The sequence below is a fragment of the Manduca sexta genome, chromosome 12 (assembly GCF_014839805.1).
Source record: "Manduca sexta isolate Smith_Timp_Sample1 chromosome 12, JHU_Msex_v1.0, whole genome shotgun sequence".
In the NCBI taxonomy this organism is placed as follows: Eukaryota; Metazoa; Arthropoda; class Insecta; order Lepidoptera; family Sphingidae; genus Manduca; species Manduca sexta.
This window is the reverse complement of record NC_051126.1, coordinates 12,481,117-12,500,966: the sequence shown is the minus strand read 5'-3', so window position 1 is coordinate 12,500,966 and position 19,850 is coordinate 12,481,117. Positions and strand designations below refer to the sequence as shown.

General features: G+C 39.0%; 1 protein-coding gene across 1 annotated transcript; it reads right to left on the bottom strand.

Moving 5' to 3' along the window:
• Positions 1–162: 162 nt before the first annotated feature.
• On the bottom strand, positions 163–19,438 carry LOC115452317 (meiosis regulator and mRNA stability factor 1). The gene is made up of 17 exons (XM_037437817.1): positions 19,013–19,438; positions 16,383–16,540; positions 15,398–15,541; positions 14,292–14,452; positions 14,030–14,147; positions 13,057–13,244; positions 8,399–8,561; positions 7,766–7,916; positions 7,298–7,506; positions 6,183–6,942; positions 5,878–6,013; positions 5,599–5,704; positions 4,858–5,478; positions 4,333–4,756; positions 4,070–4,233; positions 3,655–3,751; positions 163–2,780 (listed from the first exon to the last, which is right to left on the bottom strand). Exons 1-17 carry the CDS (start codon positions 19,161–19,163, stop codon positions 2,743–2,745), a joined length of 3,789 nt encoding a protein of 1,262 aa, XP_037293714.1. The 5' UTR covers positions 19,164–19,438; the 3' UTR covers positions 163–2,742.
• Between the last annotated feature and the right edge of the window lie 412 nt (positions 19,439–19,850).

Sequence of the window (19,850 nt, the reverse complement as noted above, 5' to 3'; positions counted from 1 at the left end):
AATTGCCCAGGATTGGGAACCTGGAAAAAATATTAGTACTTAAAATTGCCACCTGTGGGTGTGGATCTATATTGCAGACGAGAAAACTTATGGATACACGCGGCTTACTTATGCATCATTGAAACCCTGAACAGTCATCATACCCACTTCAATAAAAAGACATTTAAAAAAATAACATTTATTTTTGAACACTACATTCAGTTTCCATGCAATACTGACGGGACAACTACTTTCATACACACATTAATTTATCAGTTAGGCGATATAACAAGAAATTAATGATCACAGAACGACGAAGATGCACACAGAAATAATACTTGTTTACGACATCTTCTAAATGTGCCCAACTTTGGAGCTTAATATTACTTACTGGAACTACTTATTGGTCACGTAGAAGTATGACAGCTTACACATACCACATATCCATTACAGTCTTAAAAATCAATCATTAAAAACTTATTACATATTCACTTATTACAACTCCTATGGATAATTCCGCAAACATTATTCAAAACTCACATGATAATATTTATCGGTCAAAATAATAAAATGTGTAGTAAATACTAATATAATTATAAAGTACAGTATTATAATGGCCAGATTGGAATTGAACGTTATACGAAATGCGGACTGGCAGTGTACTTAAATTCAAAAATATAAATTGCATTCTAATCACTAAGACACGTAAGTGCATACAAGTTTCATTTTTCACCAAGATCATCTAAATAAAATTCTATATTGTTAAATATAATAAGATTATTTTTCTGTCAGAATTATATTCTCAACCATTTTGAGAAGTTCTTGCACGCATTACAATATAATATGCAAGGCCCGCTCACACGAAATGTTACAGATCTTTCAAAAATAAATTTCCATATTTCATACATAACGCGTTCCACATTAATAATGATAAAAAACAAGTGCTACATTCGAACATAACATTTAATACAAATTATAATATTATCTTTATTAAGTACAGACTATGTACAAAATATACATAAATATTTGTGCTCCTGTCTTAATCTCCGTACGAATAAAATTGAGAAACTAATAACGATTCCATGGAAATGTATATAACATTGCCTATGTAACGACATTTATAATTTGGCAATTTATATCGACATTTGAAAATAATATAACTGGTCCCGGAGGCGGTGCAGAACTGGTAAATTATATGGTACATTATATCACAGTAAGTGTTCGGCGTGAACAATACTCGGCAGTAAACATTACACATCTACTGAAAGAGAAACGGTGCGAGGGACAAAACCGAAATAAACCGACTACCTCTTTCAAAATCGAAATATGTAATATTAACTGCCGCGTATTGTATCTTTTATTGTTATATTTTCTGCCGAATACTGTACCTGCAAGTTCTATATTAACTTAACAATACATGAACAAAGCCGACAGTCGTTTTGAACATATTGCAGACGTGTCGACCCTCCCCACATCCTGTCACTATCTATAACTTAAACATAAAACAATTCATATAATTAAATGCACTGAATTATTAATGTGGAACGACCGATGAACCGATTATGATACTACTCGTATATTATAATGTAATATTATAATTAATATTATTGCACTCTGGACACAAGCATAGTCTATCGAAGCTATAATATACGATAACATCACCACGTATTTTATAAAACATTTGAACATTTATAATTGACATAACATTTACACTTGTGTATGTTCGTGGCCAGATCGCAAACCCTCGCGCGTCCCGTATTCAAACAATTATCAGATTTAAAAAACATTTAAATGTAAATTTAATATAAAATTTGATAAATTCGAATGTGATATATCTACGATCGAGAGATCAACACGTATGTACAATAACATTGCGATTTGCGATTAAACAAATAAAATAATAAAAGATAAAGCCAATTGGTACGTTAATATAGAATAGAATCGAGATCACATATTGAAGGATAAAATTCTTTTATACAAAATCAACACATTTTAGTTATTGTACTTTATATTGGCATTCGGAAAATGTTACAAGCGCTCGTCGACTGCGAACTTATAAACTATACCTAACACAAATTTGAGCCTCAAATATTCATATGATATGTACACTTACATTATTCCTTAGAATGATCCGTTTTCCATATTATACGTATATAAAATTTAATATATTAAATTTATCGATGGATTCAATTGGACTAATAAACATCATTCTTAGAATATAACATTTGAGGAGTACTTCAGTCGTTCGTGTAGTGTTTAACCTAATAGAAATATACATAAACATGTCAAAAGGTAAAAATAACATCAACGTTGAGTAGATTTCACATTCGGTGCCACCGAACACAAAATCTGATCAACATTTAGAAATGAAAGAATAAGACGACACAAAGGCGTTTCAGATTATAAATAAATAAATATCACCGTGTAGTCATTAGATCGCGATAGTTAGTTCTACGATGTATGTGTTTAAAACTGTCGCCTATCACTAACTAGTATGACAATGCGTGTAAATGAACGACTCGATAACATTTTGCGAATGCGCCCACATTATACTTAATCTAAATAAACGCACAAAAATATACACGATCTAAAACGTTATTGTTACAGTAATCACATTTATTAGGACACTTACATTAAGTCTAATTGTTAAAATTCGTTGCGACCCTGCGATACGGTGGCGTCGGTCGGCATCGGAACACGTTATCGCCTCGGTAATGTGTGAAGGAATGGTTGTTCGCAACTCCGGTGGGGCGGCTCGGCCGCTTACGACGCATCGAACTGCGCCGCCAGCCGAGTGCGGCCTGCGGAATAGACAGATGTAAGAACTTCTTGAAAAACGAGAAATAATGATTTCTTCTGTTTACGCTAATGTTAGACATTAAAATCAAACTATACTATAACCGTGGTAAAATTCGCACAATAGTTTTATTTTAAATGGGTAATAACTTCGGCAAACCTTGAGCATTATTAGCTTCTGCCAACCAGTATGGAGTATAGATACAAGTTTATTGTGTAGATGTTTTTTTTTTAGAAGGTGTATCCTTGCAATCTACCGGGGGACTTGCGAACGGGATACTGGAATCCTGCGGCTTAGTGAATGCAGAGTCCTAGAAGTAGGGAGGGAATTGAGGGAAGGATGGAAACCCCTTTAGGATACGTGGAGGGGAAAATATCGCGAGCCTTTATGGGCCTCAATATGTAGTTATAACCACAGAGTATAGAAAGAGACTTTCCCGCCCTCACACCCACCACTACAACTCCTGTAAGCCAGGATCAGCAGGGGCACGCATTTTATGACACCGAGCGGTGAATCTCGGTGATTCTCAGGGAAAACTAATTTGTCATTATCCCGTAATGATATTAATCAAATAGAAAGATAGGGAGGAGTTGGAAATATTAATTGTCCACTTGCATAGCAAAGCGGGAGACAAAATAATGAACTAAGGAGGAGTTTAACCTCAAGGATAGGGATGTTTAACACTATATAAGCTAGTTATAAAGCACCACGGATAAAATTAAAAGATAGGATCCTAGAGAGAATAGATATAACTATGCGCCTAGGGCCACGACAAATGTCTCCTGTGCATGGGCGAGTATTCGGTGTGGAAACTGCACAAGAATTGCCTCGGGGGGATTGTGTAGACGATAGATAGAATGTTTTGTAAGGAAACTTACGTTTTTCGTGTGTGAGCAACGCAGACGGCGTCGGCAATGCACTGGCAGGGGGCGAGCCCCATAGGTGAGTTTTCGGTGATTCAAACACGCGGGAACCCTGTAGACAAATTAATGGTATAATATTATGTGATGTAATCACGTACGTAATAAAAATGGTATCACCAAAAACTAAGAGTAAATGTAGAAAAACAGAATGACTGGTCGATCTCAGAAAGAAACTTATTACCATTATGAGATGCAAGTTTAAACAACTAGACGTATAAGCTTAATACTAGAATATTCCTAAGCGATACTGACAATTAGAGTCACGCTACTTCAATTGGTGAGTTTTATGAAAAGACTTACAATAATTAATAAATTATATTCGGATTTTATAACGAGACTCATGTGTATGAGTGACCGTGATAACACTTACCTTTTGTCCGGGCGGCGTGTCGTACACGGAGTAGTCGACGTCCGGCACGGCGGGCGCGTCGCGACGGCTCGGCAGCTCCACGCCTGCGCACAGCGACCACCCGCCCTCCACCACCGCGAATATTTCGCTGTACGTACGCAGGAACTCCGCCACGCCCTCTGGACCTGGGAGGTGAGAGTAGTTGTTATTGCTAATAGTGAAGTTTTTTTAGTGGATATCATCATTTAAATTATTAGGGTATAATGAAGATAATTGGAACTAACCGGGTTCTGGCCAGGGGAAGTTAGGATCGTATCGTTGCGTGTACTCGTGCAGTATCTCAGCGGCGGACATGTTCCGCTCGGCCAGCAGCTGCGCGACTCGCCACACGGTGCGCCAGGCGGGCGCGAGGCGCAGGCGCGGCGCCGACCCCAGCCCCGAGGCGTCGGTGCTGGTGGAGCTGAGCACGCCGGCCGCCCGCAGCGCCCGCGGCGCCACGTCCGCGCCGAGCCGCCGACACGCCGCCGCGAAGTACTCCGGCGACGAGCCGCGCGCCACGCTGCGGTCCGCCGCCAGCGCCGCGCACGCCGCCAGCACGGCGCCGGCCCAGTGCGGCGCGCCGCCCGGCGGCAGCACCATGCCGCGCTCCACGCACCCGCCCGCCGCGAACACCAGCTCTTCTAAAGTCTCCACTTCTAGCATGTCCGGCTGGGAGCAAATAATTATATTTTGTATTATATAATCTTTTTTTCCCTATAAGAGATTAAAGATATGTTAAAATTAAATGGAATATAATAAAAGCAACTGACCAGCGGCGAAGCTCCGTACCGCGTAGCGTACAAGGCGGGCAACGCGCCGAACGGCACGTGTCCTATGGCCCGCAGCCGGCGCGCCAGCAGGCCGCGCGCCACCCGCGGACACACGCGCACGGTGCGCGCGCCGCCCGGCTCGGCGCACACGCACAGCCACTCGCCCACCAGCTCCAGCAGCTCGGCCAGCTTCACGCAGCCGTAGTGCGCCACGCGCAGCTGCCGACCGAAGTGCGCGTGGTACGCCGGCACGAACGACGAGAACTCCATGCGCAAGTTGGCCGTGAACGACAGCAACTCTTTCGCTTGCTCCGCGAATTGTATCGTGCGCGCGCGCTCCTCGGGGGTGGGGGTGCGGCGCGGTAGTGAGATTGTGCCGTCCGGTGACGTCACGACTGCGTGCGGAGACACGCGCCGCATCAGCTCCGGTAGCGAACACAAACCGTAATCAGCAGGCGAGAACACGCGGCCGAATGTAGCCTGGTACAATGCAGGTACGTCAGGAGTGGCGAGAGCTCGCTTCGGTGCAGCCTTCAGCATCTTCACCACGTCGGATGTCCAGCGGCGCGCCTGCGCTGCGGCCGACAGAGTAATCACACGAGACGAACCAGAGCCTAGCACCTGCACATAAACATTGTTATATCACATTTAGAATACTGAAAATCAGGTTGTGTGATTGTTGCAACGTTAATATTGATATCCTTTAACAGCATTATCAGATTGCATGTAAACAATAATTACCACAATAGTATTGCCAAGGGCGGTGAGCAGATCGGGCAGCTTGGTGAACCCGTAGTCGGCGACGCGGCACTGACGACCGAAGTGGTGGTGGAATGCTGGGATCAATCTAGAACAACATACATATATTCCACATTGTATAAATTACATTTATGATAAGAATATTATTATGGGATCAACAATCGATACAAAAGCATGGAATACAACATATAATAGTTCATTATACTATTAAAGTACACACATACATGGTTTAAAGAGAATAGCGCTTGTATATATACTTACTTGCTGAATGGTATGGAGCAACGCGGCGCGGTCCTGAGCAGGTCGACCAGCTCCCTCTCGAATAACGCTAGCATCGGCTCCAGCGCAGGCGCTGTGCGCGGACGCTCGCGCTCGCCACTCGACCGGGAGCTCTCGCCTGAGATGAGTATATAGTGTTTAATACCTTACTACATTTGGTATAACGTTTGGTCATGCCAGTATCGTAAAGTAAGGCGGAGTTACAACTAATGATTCCCGAATTGAACCCAAAACCTTGTATATCCAAGCAAGCTCGTTAAACTAATAAAGCTTACAAAAATACTTACTCAGGCTTCCAGTGTGGTCCAGAGACACTTCGGGCCCGCTGCGCCAAGTGAGGTGCCTGGAGGGCGTGTCCTTCACTTCGAAGGCGGGCGAGGTCCTCAGCAGCAGTTCCAGTGACACGCCGCGTCGCGTGTCCGTCAACAGCGGCGAGAACATCGCCTCGTAGCACTCCACGAAACTCAACAGCGGCAGCACTCCGCCATGCTTCTCCAGCAACACGCGCACGTTCTTCTCTAAAGCTGCCACCTCCATGTATACCGGCAGGAGTATACGGCTGCCATCCTCGTGCCCGGTGCTGAGTGACGCGTGGATGTGGCACTTCCATGGTGCCTCTTCCATCTCAGCGGTGGTCACTGGGGTTAAGTCCACGAGCTGGACCATCTTGCCGAATCCCTCGTGGATGATGACCGTGTCCTTCACCTTAGCAATATCGGACGCGGTGAGCGCACAGCAATGGCGACTTGCGTATGCATCGCGCAGGCGCAACAACGGTAGCGTATGGTTTTGTTGGTCCAGGAGTATGGCCCGGAGCCTAGCTCGCAGCACGTCTAGGTTCGGGGCAGGGGAAGGCCTCCCCAGGGACAGCTCGAGCCTGCGACCCGTCCACTGGGAGTCCAAGCGCCGCTTGTGGACGCGCGCGATCACCAGCCGCGCGTCCCACTCGGAGCGCAGGAGGATGCTGGCCAGCGGACCCTCCGCGCCGCTCCACACCGATACGCGAATCACTGGCACGTATTGGCTGAACAGTTGGGTTAACATCTCCTGTGGGGAGAACAAAATGTTATAATTCAAGCTTTAAACAAAAATATTTATTCTACTACAAAAAGATAAAAAAAAAAAAATACTAAAAGCAGTTTTTGGGAATCTAAGTGATACGAATATAAACGTGTTCATTCGGGATGTAAGCAGGGTTGCGTAAGCCTATCTTAAAAGTGCTTTCGAATAGCGCTGCGGCCATGCTTTCTAAACCATAAATTGGAAAATGTAAAGATGGACGACCGCTGCGCGGCTGCATGACTCACGAAACGTCTAGATAACCCACGGGCGTCGCCGGGTGGCTCGCGAACCCGGCTCGGTGACTCCCGAGCGTGCGTGAGATCAGACTAATAAGACTTGCCTGCAAGAGCGCGGGTTCGTAAGGCGGCAGGTTGGTGACGGTGAGCTCGGCGGCGTCGGGCTCGGCGTCGCTGTGCTCGCTCACGCTGGACGAGTTCCACGGCGACGCGGCGCGGCTGAGGGACTCACGAGCGCGGGTCTCACGTACCTCACGCACCTCGTCGCCACTGTTACTCGACGAGCGGCCCGACCGCTCCGCGCCCACGGACCCTGCGCATGTACTAATTTAGCTATGTGTAAGGATAAAATTACAACAGGTCCTCGGGTACAGAATCTACTACATGGGAGGCAATTACTATTATATTTATTTTGCCCGTGGCATTAAGTCCTTGTATACCTTGTGTACTAAGTGTATTAAATAAATAAATATGAACGATTGAATTTTTTCAGTGTCATAGCTTGTAAGAATGTTGGTGAATAATGTCTGTTTAGTGCTATGTGTTGTATATTGTATAAGGAGTGCACTGACCGTGCGTGCCGCGTATCTTGCGCGGCTTGTGCGCGGGCGGCGCGGGCGGCGCGGCCAACTCGCGCGGGCGCGGGCTCAGCGCCGGCAGCTGCTGCAGCGCCAGCGCCCACTCCGACACGCCCGCGCCACACGCCTGCGCCGGCATCACCACCTAGCCACAACTCGTCTATTAACAACTGCATTATAATCATATGTCCATTAACCAAATTATATGACCTTTTCCCCTTTATTAATAGTCTCAATTTACCCCCTTATTCATAGACGTTATTTATCTAAGTGTTATCTTTACTGTGATAACAAATCTGTTTCTCAGTGCTGACGGCATGGTAGCCTTCGCAGTGCATAGACATAGGGCCGTTGTGATTAGCTAATATTGAGATACAACTTGAACTACTTGGCTGGCATAAACAAAGCTGAACAAACAGCAAGCCGTCAAATAAACAAAGCTGAGAAACAGACATTTTATCACAGCAATGCTGTCCTAAGATAAATAACGTCCATGAATAGAAAGGTCAGTCTTTAAAACATACCAAATTAAAACAAAAAACTAAATAGTTTAAAAAGACATAGTTAAAATTGTACATAATGGCATATGAAAACCTGAAAAAAGAATGAAGGCGATAGAGATATTACCGGGTGCGCATTGGGCACGTAGGCGGGCCTCGGCGGCGGCACGCTGGCCGTGGCGGTGCCGTAGCCCTCGTCGCTGGAGTACGTCGGCTGCAGCGCGGACGGGACGAACCGCGTGCTGATCTTGCGACCGAACACGTCCTCGCCGTCCATACGCTTCAACGCCCTACGATTAATTGAATACTTTATAGCAGGTGAACATACTTGCAGTTATGCTAAATCTAAATAAATTAAAATATTAAAGTACTTTTCATCCCGAGGAAATAAGTATATAGTGGGATTTTTAATCCAGAAAAACATTCTCACGCGAGCAAAGCCACGAGCAAAAGCTAGTTCTATTAAATAACACTAGCTTTTGCTCGCTTTGTGCACGTTTAAGAGTTTTCTGAGATAAAAGTTCCACTATATATTTTCCCGGGATAGTAGCCTATAACCTTCCCAGGTTCTTAAACTATCTCTATACCCAATTTCATAAAAATCCGTTCAGTAGATTTTGAGAAAATCAATCACATACAAACAGACAGCTATTGGGGAATTTGTTTTATAATATTTATAGATGTACAGGTTGAACGTGCCAAACACACTATTAATTATACAACGATTTCTAGACACAAAAATATTCTGTTCGTCAAAATCACTCGTTAGTCGCAATCACCATGTTGGCATAAAACTCAAACTAATGAAGCATATCTTCACGGTCAAACAGACGGTTACAAAGCAGATAACAAACGTTGCTCAATGCCGCGTCGAATCCACGACCGCGACGAATTCAAATGGTTCAAGATGGAAGTATTTTAAATAAAAATCCCATCATCCCACTGTGTGAATATGTATGTATGTTTGTTCGTTACTCATACGGCATAGCAATTGAATAATTTAGATGAAATTAGGAACACAGCATTCTTTAGCAATGACAGTCTAGTTGGGTGTGGAATGGGCTGCCGAGACAAATGTCCGCAGGTTCAAAACCCAAGGGCACACAAATATTATTATTATTTAAAAAAAATCGATTTAGTCTCAGTATGCAGCAATAACGCCGATACAATATTTTTTAAAACCGAACAGAATAACGTACATAACAATCAAACCAAGGACTACTCGGTTCACGGCGAAAGAACAACCATCAGTCTACACAAGTGAAGCCAGTTCTCCTTTGCCTAACTTCATACCTATGTGGAATCGGATAATTCGCATTTTCCGACCAATTAAAGTAAGGCTAGATATGTCCCACGTAAGTACGCAACGTGCATGCAATGTATCATGTACTGTAGATTATACCTTAAACTGCTTTTGAAAAAAGCAACATTCTTCTCTGGTGACACCTTGTTTCCAAAGTAGTAGAGTTAATATTGACGGGATCTAAATAATGTATAACATTTTACGAGTTCAAATAAATCATTTCATTACGTGGAATCTAGATATTTTTTAATTATTAGTCGTATGGAATCCACTGCTAAACATAGGCTCCCCTAAAAAATTTCAAACGGAATTGTCAAAAGCGGCCTGAATTCCGCGTATTCCCGGGACATTTATAAAGTTACTAGTTGACCCGACAGACGTCCCGTCTTAACTATGAATTTGCAGCGCGCATTCTGTAAATCGTTGACAGTTATTTCAAACAATTGACAGTTATATCTTATTTTCTCTAATTTTCCGCGTAATTTTTTGAATTTATTTCTTTCATAAGAACCTTCTCCTGATAATAACAAACAAAACAAAAAAAATTGTGAAATCGGTCCAGCCTTTCAGGCGTGATGGCGTGACCAAGGGAAATAGGGATTCATTTTTATATATATACAGATTTTTACCAACTCGTATAATATATTTCGCAACCTAGCTTCGAATTTACTTTAGAAGTTACTAATATACATCCGATCAGCTGATACCGATACTTATATTATAAATGGCGGGTAACTTTACCGACCATCGTTACAAAATACGCGACAGTTTCCCCATTTACATCTGTGCGATATAAAAGCAATGAATCACTATTTAGAAGTATATTTGGAATATCCCTATCATGTGCTATTCTAATATTACTATTACTTGATATCGAACTGTTTAAAAAAAAAGTCATCTTTGTGTTCAAATATTTTACATCGTTTTTATTATAAATATGTTTTCTTTTTTTTATTATTTTTATGTAGTTATAAAGAATCGTAGCAGTTCAACGGAACTTAATACTATATTACGATATTTATCAAATAATTTGACCCTCTTATCGCTAAACTAAAACGGGTCATTAGAACACTAAAATCGCGAGATATCGCTTAGCAAATCTATAAGCTCACGACTCAACTTGCAAGACTATTAAAGTCATGAATCATAAAGCCATTGCTAGAAAAAAAATTAAAGATAAAAAATATAAAGATATTCTTACCCGGATAACAACATAGTTCACGTAATGACGCCGTACAAAACCATTAATTATAAAATAGAATATATAACACACAATTAAATTGTGAACGAAAAACCGTTAATTTTTAAAATTACGAGGTACAAGTGTATCACCGTGTCGCCGGTTGTGCCTTCCGTTGCAATGAGCGTTTCAAATCTCGACTGACGAACGTTACGTATTTGTAATATGAGGGTAGTTGTGAGAAATTCTCTATGAATTTGCACTTACGTTCTGTTTTTGCATATTATTTTGTTTTACATGTCCTATTTTTTATAGTTTTTAAATAATTTCTATGCATTGTTTTTTCAAATATGTAGTTTACGATCATATATTCGTTTTGTGCTGCATTACTTGCGCAGATTTTTTTGTAAATACAAGTCGTATTTATATGTTTTTATGTTATAGTTTTTTTTTTATATTTTTTTATTATTGACTCCATACAAAAAGGTTTTCTTTCCGTTTAAAATGAGTATTATTATAAAATAAGAGATATTGTTGTATAAATGGTTTTGTTCCGCATTTTTTATTTTCACACGGATTCAAGTCATTATAAACTTTTTTTAAGAATCAGTTTTTACTTTTTTTACGCTACGTTGACGCCGTCTTGACATCTATTAAACTTTCACTCGTGACACGTAGATTTTGTTAATAATCTAAATTTGCATTTCATTATATATGTATATTTAATGTTTTTTTTTCTGGAAACCATGTAAGAACAAATGTGCTATGTGTTTTATTAAGATTTGTAAAAACATGTTTCATTAATATCATTTTACTAGGTGTGGCTCTCGGCTTCGCCCACGTTAAAAGGCTTTCTCGCATTAGTCCCTAAAACACTGTTCGTTGCCGGCGCGAGCTATTTAAAAAATTGGATTAAAAATTCTACTGTGCCCGTGGAAGCGAATTACCGGGATAAAAAACCTATGTGTTAATCCTGGACATGGTCTATCCGTGTGCTAAATTTCATCCAAATTCGTTCGATTGTTTCTACATTTAGTTCTAACATACAAATATTTTCACAAACTTTCGCCTTTAAATACAAGCAGCAATCCATACGTCCGTTATATTAAGCAGAGTGTTAGGAGACACGTTTTACGTACACGGGGAACAACAGGGAGACTGAATCACCTCTTCCCTGAAGGTATCAGGGCGGGTGGTCAATAAACCCGAGCAAAAAAGCTCGAGTCAGAGAAAACTTTGAAAGTTGAAGTAAGAAGATAACTACGAAAAAGCCGTGCAATAAATCGCTTAGCAATAATACAAATAATACTGTTTTTACTATCTCTACAATCGCTTATTGTTAATTTTATACAGATTCTTATAGACATAGTCAAAAGCACTATTTTGGTATGTTATATAAAATGTGGAGTGAATGAATCATGATTAATCAATTCTAATTATGTCGCAACATTATTAAGAATATTGTATTTTACAGGATTTGGTAGTGTTTTTGTGATGTCATGATGTGACTGAAGGCACGGATGATCAGATGTGATATTGTTTAATTTGTGACTTAATAAAAAGAAGATTTGAATCATAAATTGGACGCGAAAACGAATATTTTCTAAAATTCTACAGTAGACTGGTAGCAGGATATTTATATCGGGATAGCGACCACCGTACACAAGTTAAAACCCGCCATAGTGACCTACGTAAGTGTGTCGCGTTCCGGGATCAGTCTGTTTATATCCGGTTTCAAACAGGTTGGCATAATTGTGTGGATTGGCGAGGGATATCATCCATTGTTAGTCGGCACTCGTATCTGGGTCTGGGTCCAATGGGCCTAGCCAAATAACTATATTAATGTAGTTGGCTACATCAGGTGCAGTGTGGGTACTTTGCTGTGCCCATTTAAAATAGGTAGTGACATGATTGTGTTCTAGTATGGATGATTAACTCTTCAGTGTAGTCATTTGTTTGCTTATTTTCAATAGCCAATAAGAAACTACAGACAAATCACATTATACTAATTTTCTTGCCTATTTATTATTTATTGTTTTGTGATAATAAAAACATCACTTTAATTTTTTTTTGTTCTTTTTATTATTATTATAGCTCCCAGTTACTTCCTCGCAATTTATTTATTTTGTAACATTGAAAAAACCTTGTTTAATTCTTTTTTGTGTAACTATAATTATGTCTTACTTACTGGCACCCTTGCTGGTATGTATGGGCTTGCTTTTTTTTTAATTTTTCCTACTTCCTCTTGTTGGTAGATGTACACAAACCACAGTATAATTTGTAAGGCCGTGGCCCCGGTTACCTGGAGGCGTGGTCGGGCGTGGGGAAGCGCAGCAGCGCGGTGGGCGGGTGCACGCGCAGCACCTTGCCGCCGCAGTTGTCGGCCAGGCGGCGCAGGCGGCGCGACACGCGCTCGGCCGGCTGCTCGCGCGGCAGGTTGCACACCTCCAGCTCGCACGGCGACCGCGCCTCCGCCCGACCGCCCTCCGTCTGCGCAACCACTCGCGTCAACGACCAGCACTGCCTCAGGGGCCTTATTCTCTATCCCGCACGTTATTTTAACAGTGCATAACAAGCATGTAACACAACGCGCCATGTTTAGGACTATAGAAATTTGGCTCAAAGAATACCATTCCACGCACATTTCTCGAAGATAACATGACACGGCCGCGTTACGCGTTTACACTATTATACAGAATAAGGGCCCACCACTCCCTCAGGTGCAAGCTTGGTATAGCTACAATCCTACCCCCTTATTCATAGACGTTTTTTATTTAAGGACGGAGTAAAGCTACACACTGCGAAGACTGCCATGCCGTCAGCATTGAGAAACAGACTTGTTATCACAGCTTTACTGCGTCCTTAGATAAAAAACGTCTATGAATAAGGGGGTATACTCTAACCGCCGTTTTCAATGATCCCAATAGCTTTTTTCAATCTATCACGGAAATAGACAAGTGAGAACATAGTTTTTGACATGACATATTATTTATTTTATTTAATAGATTCTCGAAACCCTAAGATGATAAAATCTGAAATCATTTACTGAAAACGGCTGTAAATAACAAGTCTCCTGTCTACGAATCTAAATAGATGATGTCAACTTTTTTTTCTGCCGTCAAATTAGTATTCAAACGCTGTTTTGATTTGAGTATTGTAACATGTAATTTTAAAAAATATATTATATTACTACTGTTTAAATTTAAACCTATTAAAGAAGAACTTGTCAGTCTCGAATTTCTTTTTGTAATTTTCTCAATTGCATATTATATTACCTTCGTTTTCCTGGGCACATCGACTGTCAGTTCGTTATAACAGTAGTGAGAGGACGCGCAAGCAATGAGAGCTGGTGACGTTTTTCTCTGATGCACCAATATCACTTCCATGTTCTTCCTAATAAATTAATATTTACCATCAACAACAAAATATACTATGTACCATAAATATTTCTAAGGGAGAATATAAAAAAAAAACAAAAAGGCATAGAGAACCTGACAACCTTCACCGATCCATTCTCAACATAAAAAAAGTCCATACCTGTGTCTGAAATCGGACAGATCGGCGGCAAAGTTGATATCACCGGATATGAGCAGGAGAGACGCGGGCGCCGGGTGCAGCTCGCCGAACCGTCGCATGCACTGCCTCAGCTTCTCATCCGCAGCGTTCTTTTGGGTGCCGCACACGTGTATCAGGCTCACCTGTACAATATTCATAAAAGTGTTTGTTTCAAACAGGCCGGCATAATTGTCAACTGGCTATCTCTAACAATTTCTCGTCAGTTAACAACCTATAGCATATATAGGTTCTACTTCTTTAGTTATTGAAAGGTACAGTGAAGACACTTTCTGTACCCATTTAAATAAGATAAAAATGTTGTGCCTATACTTATAAAAAAAATTGAATCGGTAAAATGTTAAACATAATTTAGATTCACCTAAGTTTTACTCTGCCACTAGTTCGGACAGCAGTTTCTATGGACAAGAAATTCTAGTGTTGCTCTATTAAAATTCAGTTCAAAGATCAATGGTATTAAATTGGTACTGTATATAGCAGTATAAACAATACAAGTGAAGTAGGTACCACAGTGTCTCTTTCTTCCATTAAACACCGATTTGCATGAGCTGATGTGTTCAGGTATGAAGGACATTACAGCCAGTACTATACGGCATTGAGACTTAATTCTATAAAGTAAATATTAAATAATAAACCAACACCTTATACCTATAACATCGTTTGGAATAAAAAGCAAAAAGAATCACGACCGGAATTCAAAAACGAAGTATTTTTTTATTGTATGGGTGTTTCATAAAATAAGGAAAATAAGATAAATAAATTTATTCATGTCACATTTTCCTGCTACATTATTTTGAATACAACACAATGAATATTAAATTTCTAGAGAAACAATCTGCGCAATTTCATATTTACTTCTATTATAAATATGCCACTGTAATGGCCCATGTTTGTCGCATTCCAGGATTAGTCTGTGTATATCTAGATACACAAAGGCCGGCATAATTGTGTCGATTGCCGACTGGTAAACATTTCTCGTTGTTTTACATTCTATTCCTACTGCACTTACCATCAGGTGCAGTGGATTTACTTTGCCTGTATAATACATCTTATTAATTAAATAATCTCACCTGAGCATCGTTAAGCTCCTGCAGCCTGCTGGCCGACTCCTTGCGCACATCGCAGACAACAACAAAGTCTGCCTCCCTGCGGCCCGTGAGGAACTTGCTGCGGATTGCCGCCACCACATCTATTGCTGAACAATCTCGAGGTACCTACACAAAAGCAAATGTAGGACTTAGTTACAATTTATAAAATATTATCAGGTTTTACGTTTTATTCTTTTTCATTTTAGTAATTTTAGAATTGTATCTTAAACACCTATTAGAGAATGGTTCAAACTTTTTTGTCTATATGTGCGTGACAAAATGACCGCACTACACCTGATGGTAATAGAGTGGGTCCAAAAAAGAAATTGGCTGTCGAAAGACAATTACCCCTCGGCAGTCGACATAATTATGCCAGTCTGTTGGGACCAGATGCCGACAATGCCAACAATCTTCAATATATTACATGAGCAACTTGTTTTTTATTATTGTTTTTGTAATACATACTTATGTGCTACTATGGCAGGTTTTAAAACCTTATGTACAGTGGTTGGTATCCAGGTAGATATAAAATATATCCTTCCAACCAATTATGTAAGGCTTCCATATCAATTTCCATACCACAATGATCAATGTACAATGGATTATTTACATTATATGTAGGTATCTAACCAGCAGCCCACCTGACTTTGTATACAAACTAAAAAGCCTTTCAAAGTCGCCCAACTTCTAAAATTTCACTGTAGTAAACAAACTTTACCCATATTCATTTGAGCCGTATGCTTATAATATAAGAATAAAATAATTTGGTTCATTGGGAATACTATTTTGTTGAAATAAAGAAAATGTTTATAAGGTTAAATACAGCTGAAAATGCAATATAAAAGTAAATATTGTGAATATAAATTTAAAATTTCCTTAAGTTGAGTTGTATAATATGCATATAGGAATGTTATAATTACAGCGTATAAACTTTTAAAATATATTTGTGCCACATTTTTAAACTTACTTGACAATTCTCAATATCCCAGAATATGCCCAAAGGCACATTTACAGACCTCGGCTTGAGGTGTCTGAATCGTGACCTCACCCTTACTCTCTCAAGAGAAACGGATCCATCATCCCTGCTGATGCTGCCCATTTCATCTGATGAATCATCCTCTGCATCTATGTAACAATGAAATGTATGTTCATGAATGTTCTTTGGTATATAATATTGATTTAAAGGTTATGGTGCATGGTAATGAATTTTTAAGTTTCATTGTATTTATTGTAATTATTTATGTTAAGGACAATGGGACTACATGTCAGACCATGGATAACTAGAACAAGAAAGGGACAGGAACAGAAAATGGAAATGCAAATTACGGTCTACTAACTATGTAAATATTAGCTATGATCATGTAAAATTTATATTATATATTTTTATATTTTATGGAATGGTCTTTGTTTTGCTGTAATCAGATATAAAAGAGTACTGATCCAATAAAAGATAAATTATAAATAATAAAATCTATGAAGCTGATGGACAAAATAAACAAATATGTTATTAAAATATTGTCACACTTTATGCAATTCTTTCACTCATGTGTTCTATTTTCCTTGTAAATAAATGCATACTTGTAATTTATTTTATACAAAACTAGTGTTTCATGTAACTTGACTCTTGATAATATATTTATGGCTTTGTAAATAGTTTTGCTAATTGTGTGTGCACAATATGACTAAGCCTCCAGGTCGAATCACAAATTAATCAAAGAGATATACACTTTATCTGCCCAATAAAAGGCTGGTGCCTGGACTTTGTTTCCTATATGGCAAAAGACTCAAACCCATCACATTATGGGATGAAGTACACATAGCACAGTGTGTGCACTAATTACATATCTGCCTATACCACCAGGGATACAAGCTTGAAGTGTGTTTTGTTCACTAAGCTTGTGTTCTTATGAGTTGTGATGGAATTGTCCCACTTGTACTTACAAAAATATCAAACCTATGATAAAATATTCAGTAAAGTTGAACTACAATTTGATAATGTTGCAGTTATGTAAAGTAATGCTAAATAAATGCTAAATATTGTGATTTGTAAATATATATTATAAAATACGTATTAATTGATACCAATGGCGAAGGGTCCATATTAAGATTCTTCGGGGCTTTGCTTTCGTAATTATAAAATCTGGAATATCATTAGAACGATTTCAAGACCACATTTATGCATATTATTAGAACCTATAAGTTGTGTCAGACTCCCTTTCAGAAATTTGATCCTTCACCACTGCTATGACACCATTGCAATAGGGGACCGGACTCATTTTTGTTCTTGATTATTATCAAATATTTACGTTATATAAATGATAACACAGAAAGAATTATATAAATCCGGTAAAAAATCAACAAGTTATAAGTCTTTCAATTTCGGTAGAAGGGGTAAGTAATAAAAAAACAGAAAAGAGGCGCAATACCCACGTGTGACGTCATCGGGCATTACGACGCGTGCGAAAGAAAGGGATGAAGCGATATTCCCACTTCGCACCCACTTCGGCACATAGTAATATTTGAAATATGTATTACTGGCTCATTTTTTAACCAATTTTAATGCAGTTTTCGCAGGAGGGTTTCTTTTTCGTATTATTAATCATTACATATAGAATAATGTACAAAATCAAACACAGGATGGTCCCCTATTATTGCATATTAGCAAAATAACTGTGTTGTACATAAAAACTATGTAACATATGGACGGTTGTTATATGACACATGTGTGCAATAGATTCACTTATGCAATAACAATTTGACACCTTATATACATAAAAGCTGAATTTGGTATTCCAATATTTTTGTTTAACAACATCTCTGTTTACAGTTGTATCAATATGAAATAAAGTATATATATATTTACTCATACAAAAACTTGCTTATCATTCTGGAGGAAAATATGATGCTGTTAAAAAGATAAAAAAAACGAATCAACAAGTTTATCTTTATTTTTTTACTATATTTTATTATGTTGATTCATAATGATTTCAGAATGAATAATATAATGGGGAAATTTGTGATGATGTCTGTATATGCAAAAGTTATGAAATATTGTGTGTATTTGTATGAGATTTAGCAATTGGAGTCTTGACATAACTTAAGTTTTTTATGGCAGAAAATTGTGAAAAGAGAATTTTTTGTAACAAAATTTTATCAACAGGCAGAGCCATGAGCAAAGACTAGTATTGAATGCGGAAGCCCTAGATTTGATTCCTACTTTGGACAACCCATTGTGTTTTATAACTCCATAATATTGATTTTGTGTTTTTCAATTTAATATATAGAATCAATGTCATTTTCACAAAAAAACAAATACCATCAGTCAGTATCATAGATTTGGGTACCTACAATACATTTACCCTGACCACTAACGTAAAACAAACGCGAATGCGTGTAATATGAATGAAATATACTGTTGTTTATTAAGTTCGTACTATATTTACCAACTTTGATATGGCGATCAGTAAATATACTCGAGTACAACATTACGTTACGAAATAACCACGAACTGATAACGATATCTGTCAGCAAAATCATACGATCAGAAGTCATTTATAAAATAAAACCATGTTGAATTGGGGTGTTTGTCACACTCACCTGTGATCCACATCCGAGGGGGCAGTGGAATTTTCATCCCGGGACTCGATACGTTGCTAACGAGACCTTGAGCTGAATGACTCCTCGCGCCTGTTTCATACCACAAAGCCTCACAATCCACCGCTTCACTGAACAGTTTAGAATACGACATGGTATACGCAATTTGTGACAAAAAAAGTAGACTAACATATGTTGGTAAAAACAAAGAAAAAAGTGGGCTATTAAAAATAGTCACAACACGTATCACACACACTTAAACTAATAAAACTTAACTAATCTACATAGAAATACTTAAATCTTTTTCAGATTTGCGTCATAAAACAAAATAATCTTATACAAAACGTAAATTTATTTACTCAACATCGGCTACGCCATACTTATCGGACATATTGAAAACGTTCCGTTCCAATAAACAGAGACAACCCATAAATGTCACAAATTGAGTTTGTTTAGCATGATTTGTAATCTATGGTTTAGTTTATGGTGCGAAAAAGTTAATTTTTTCAATACACGAATTATAATTTAATTTTCATTTTAAAATAATGCCTAAGACACTCATGCTAGGCTAGAGTTATTTCTGTCATATTTTATAGAATTAAGACAAAAAATATCTGGAAAAAAGAGCTCAAAATGTATAGTTCTCTATGTTTGGTTGCCTAAAAGTATTTTGCTGATTCAGTACTTCTAAAAATGTGATATTGCAAAGAAACAAGAATATATTTTTGTGAGTTGTTGAAAAGAGAAAAGTGTAATTGTTTTATGCTGTAAAAAATGAAATAAATATTTCCATCGACAAAAGACGTCAATGACTCGATGAATCGTCAAACTTTTTAGCTGT

Excerpts from the sequence above, each read along its gene's own strand:
- LOC115452317 (XM_037437817.1), bottom strand. The coding sequence starts at position 19,163 with ATGTCGTATTCTAAACTGTTCAGTGAAGCGGTGGATTGTGAGGCTTTG. Across the intron at positions 6,943-7,297 it reads ACGAACCCGCGCTCTTGCAG|GAGATGTTAACCCAACTGTT; the intron begins GCAAGTCTTATT and ends TTCTCCCCACAG. Across the intron at positions 3,752-4,069 it reads ACACGCCGCCCGGACAAAAG|GGTTCCCGCGTGTTTGAATC; the intron begins GTAAGTGTTATC and ends ATTTGTCTACAG.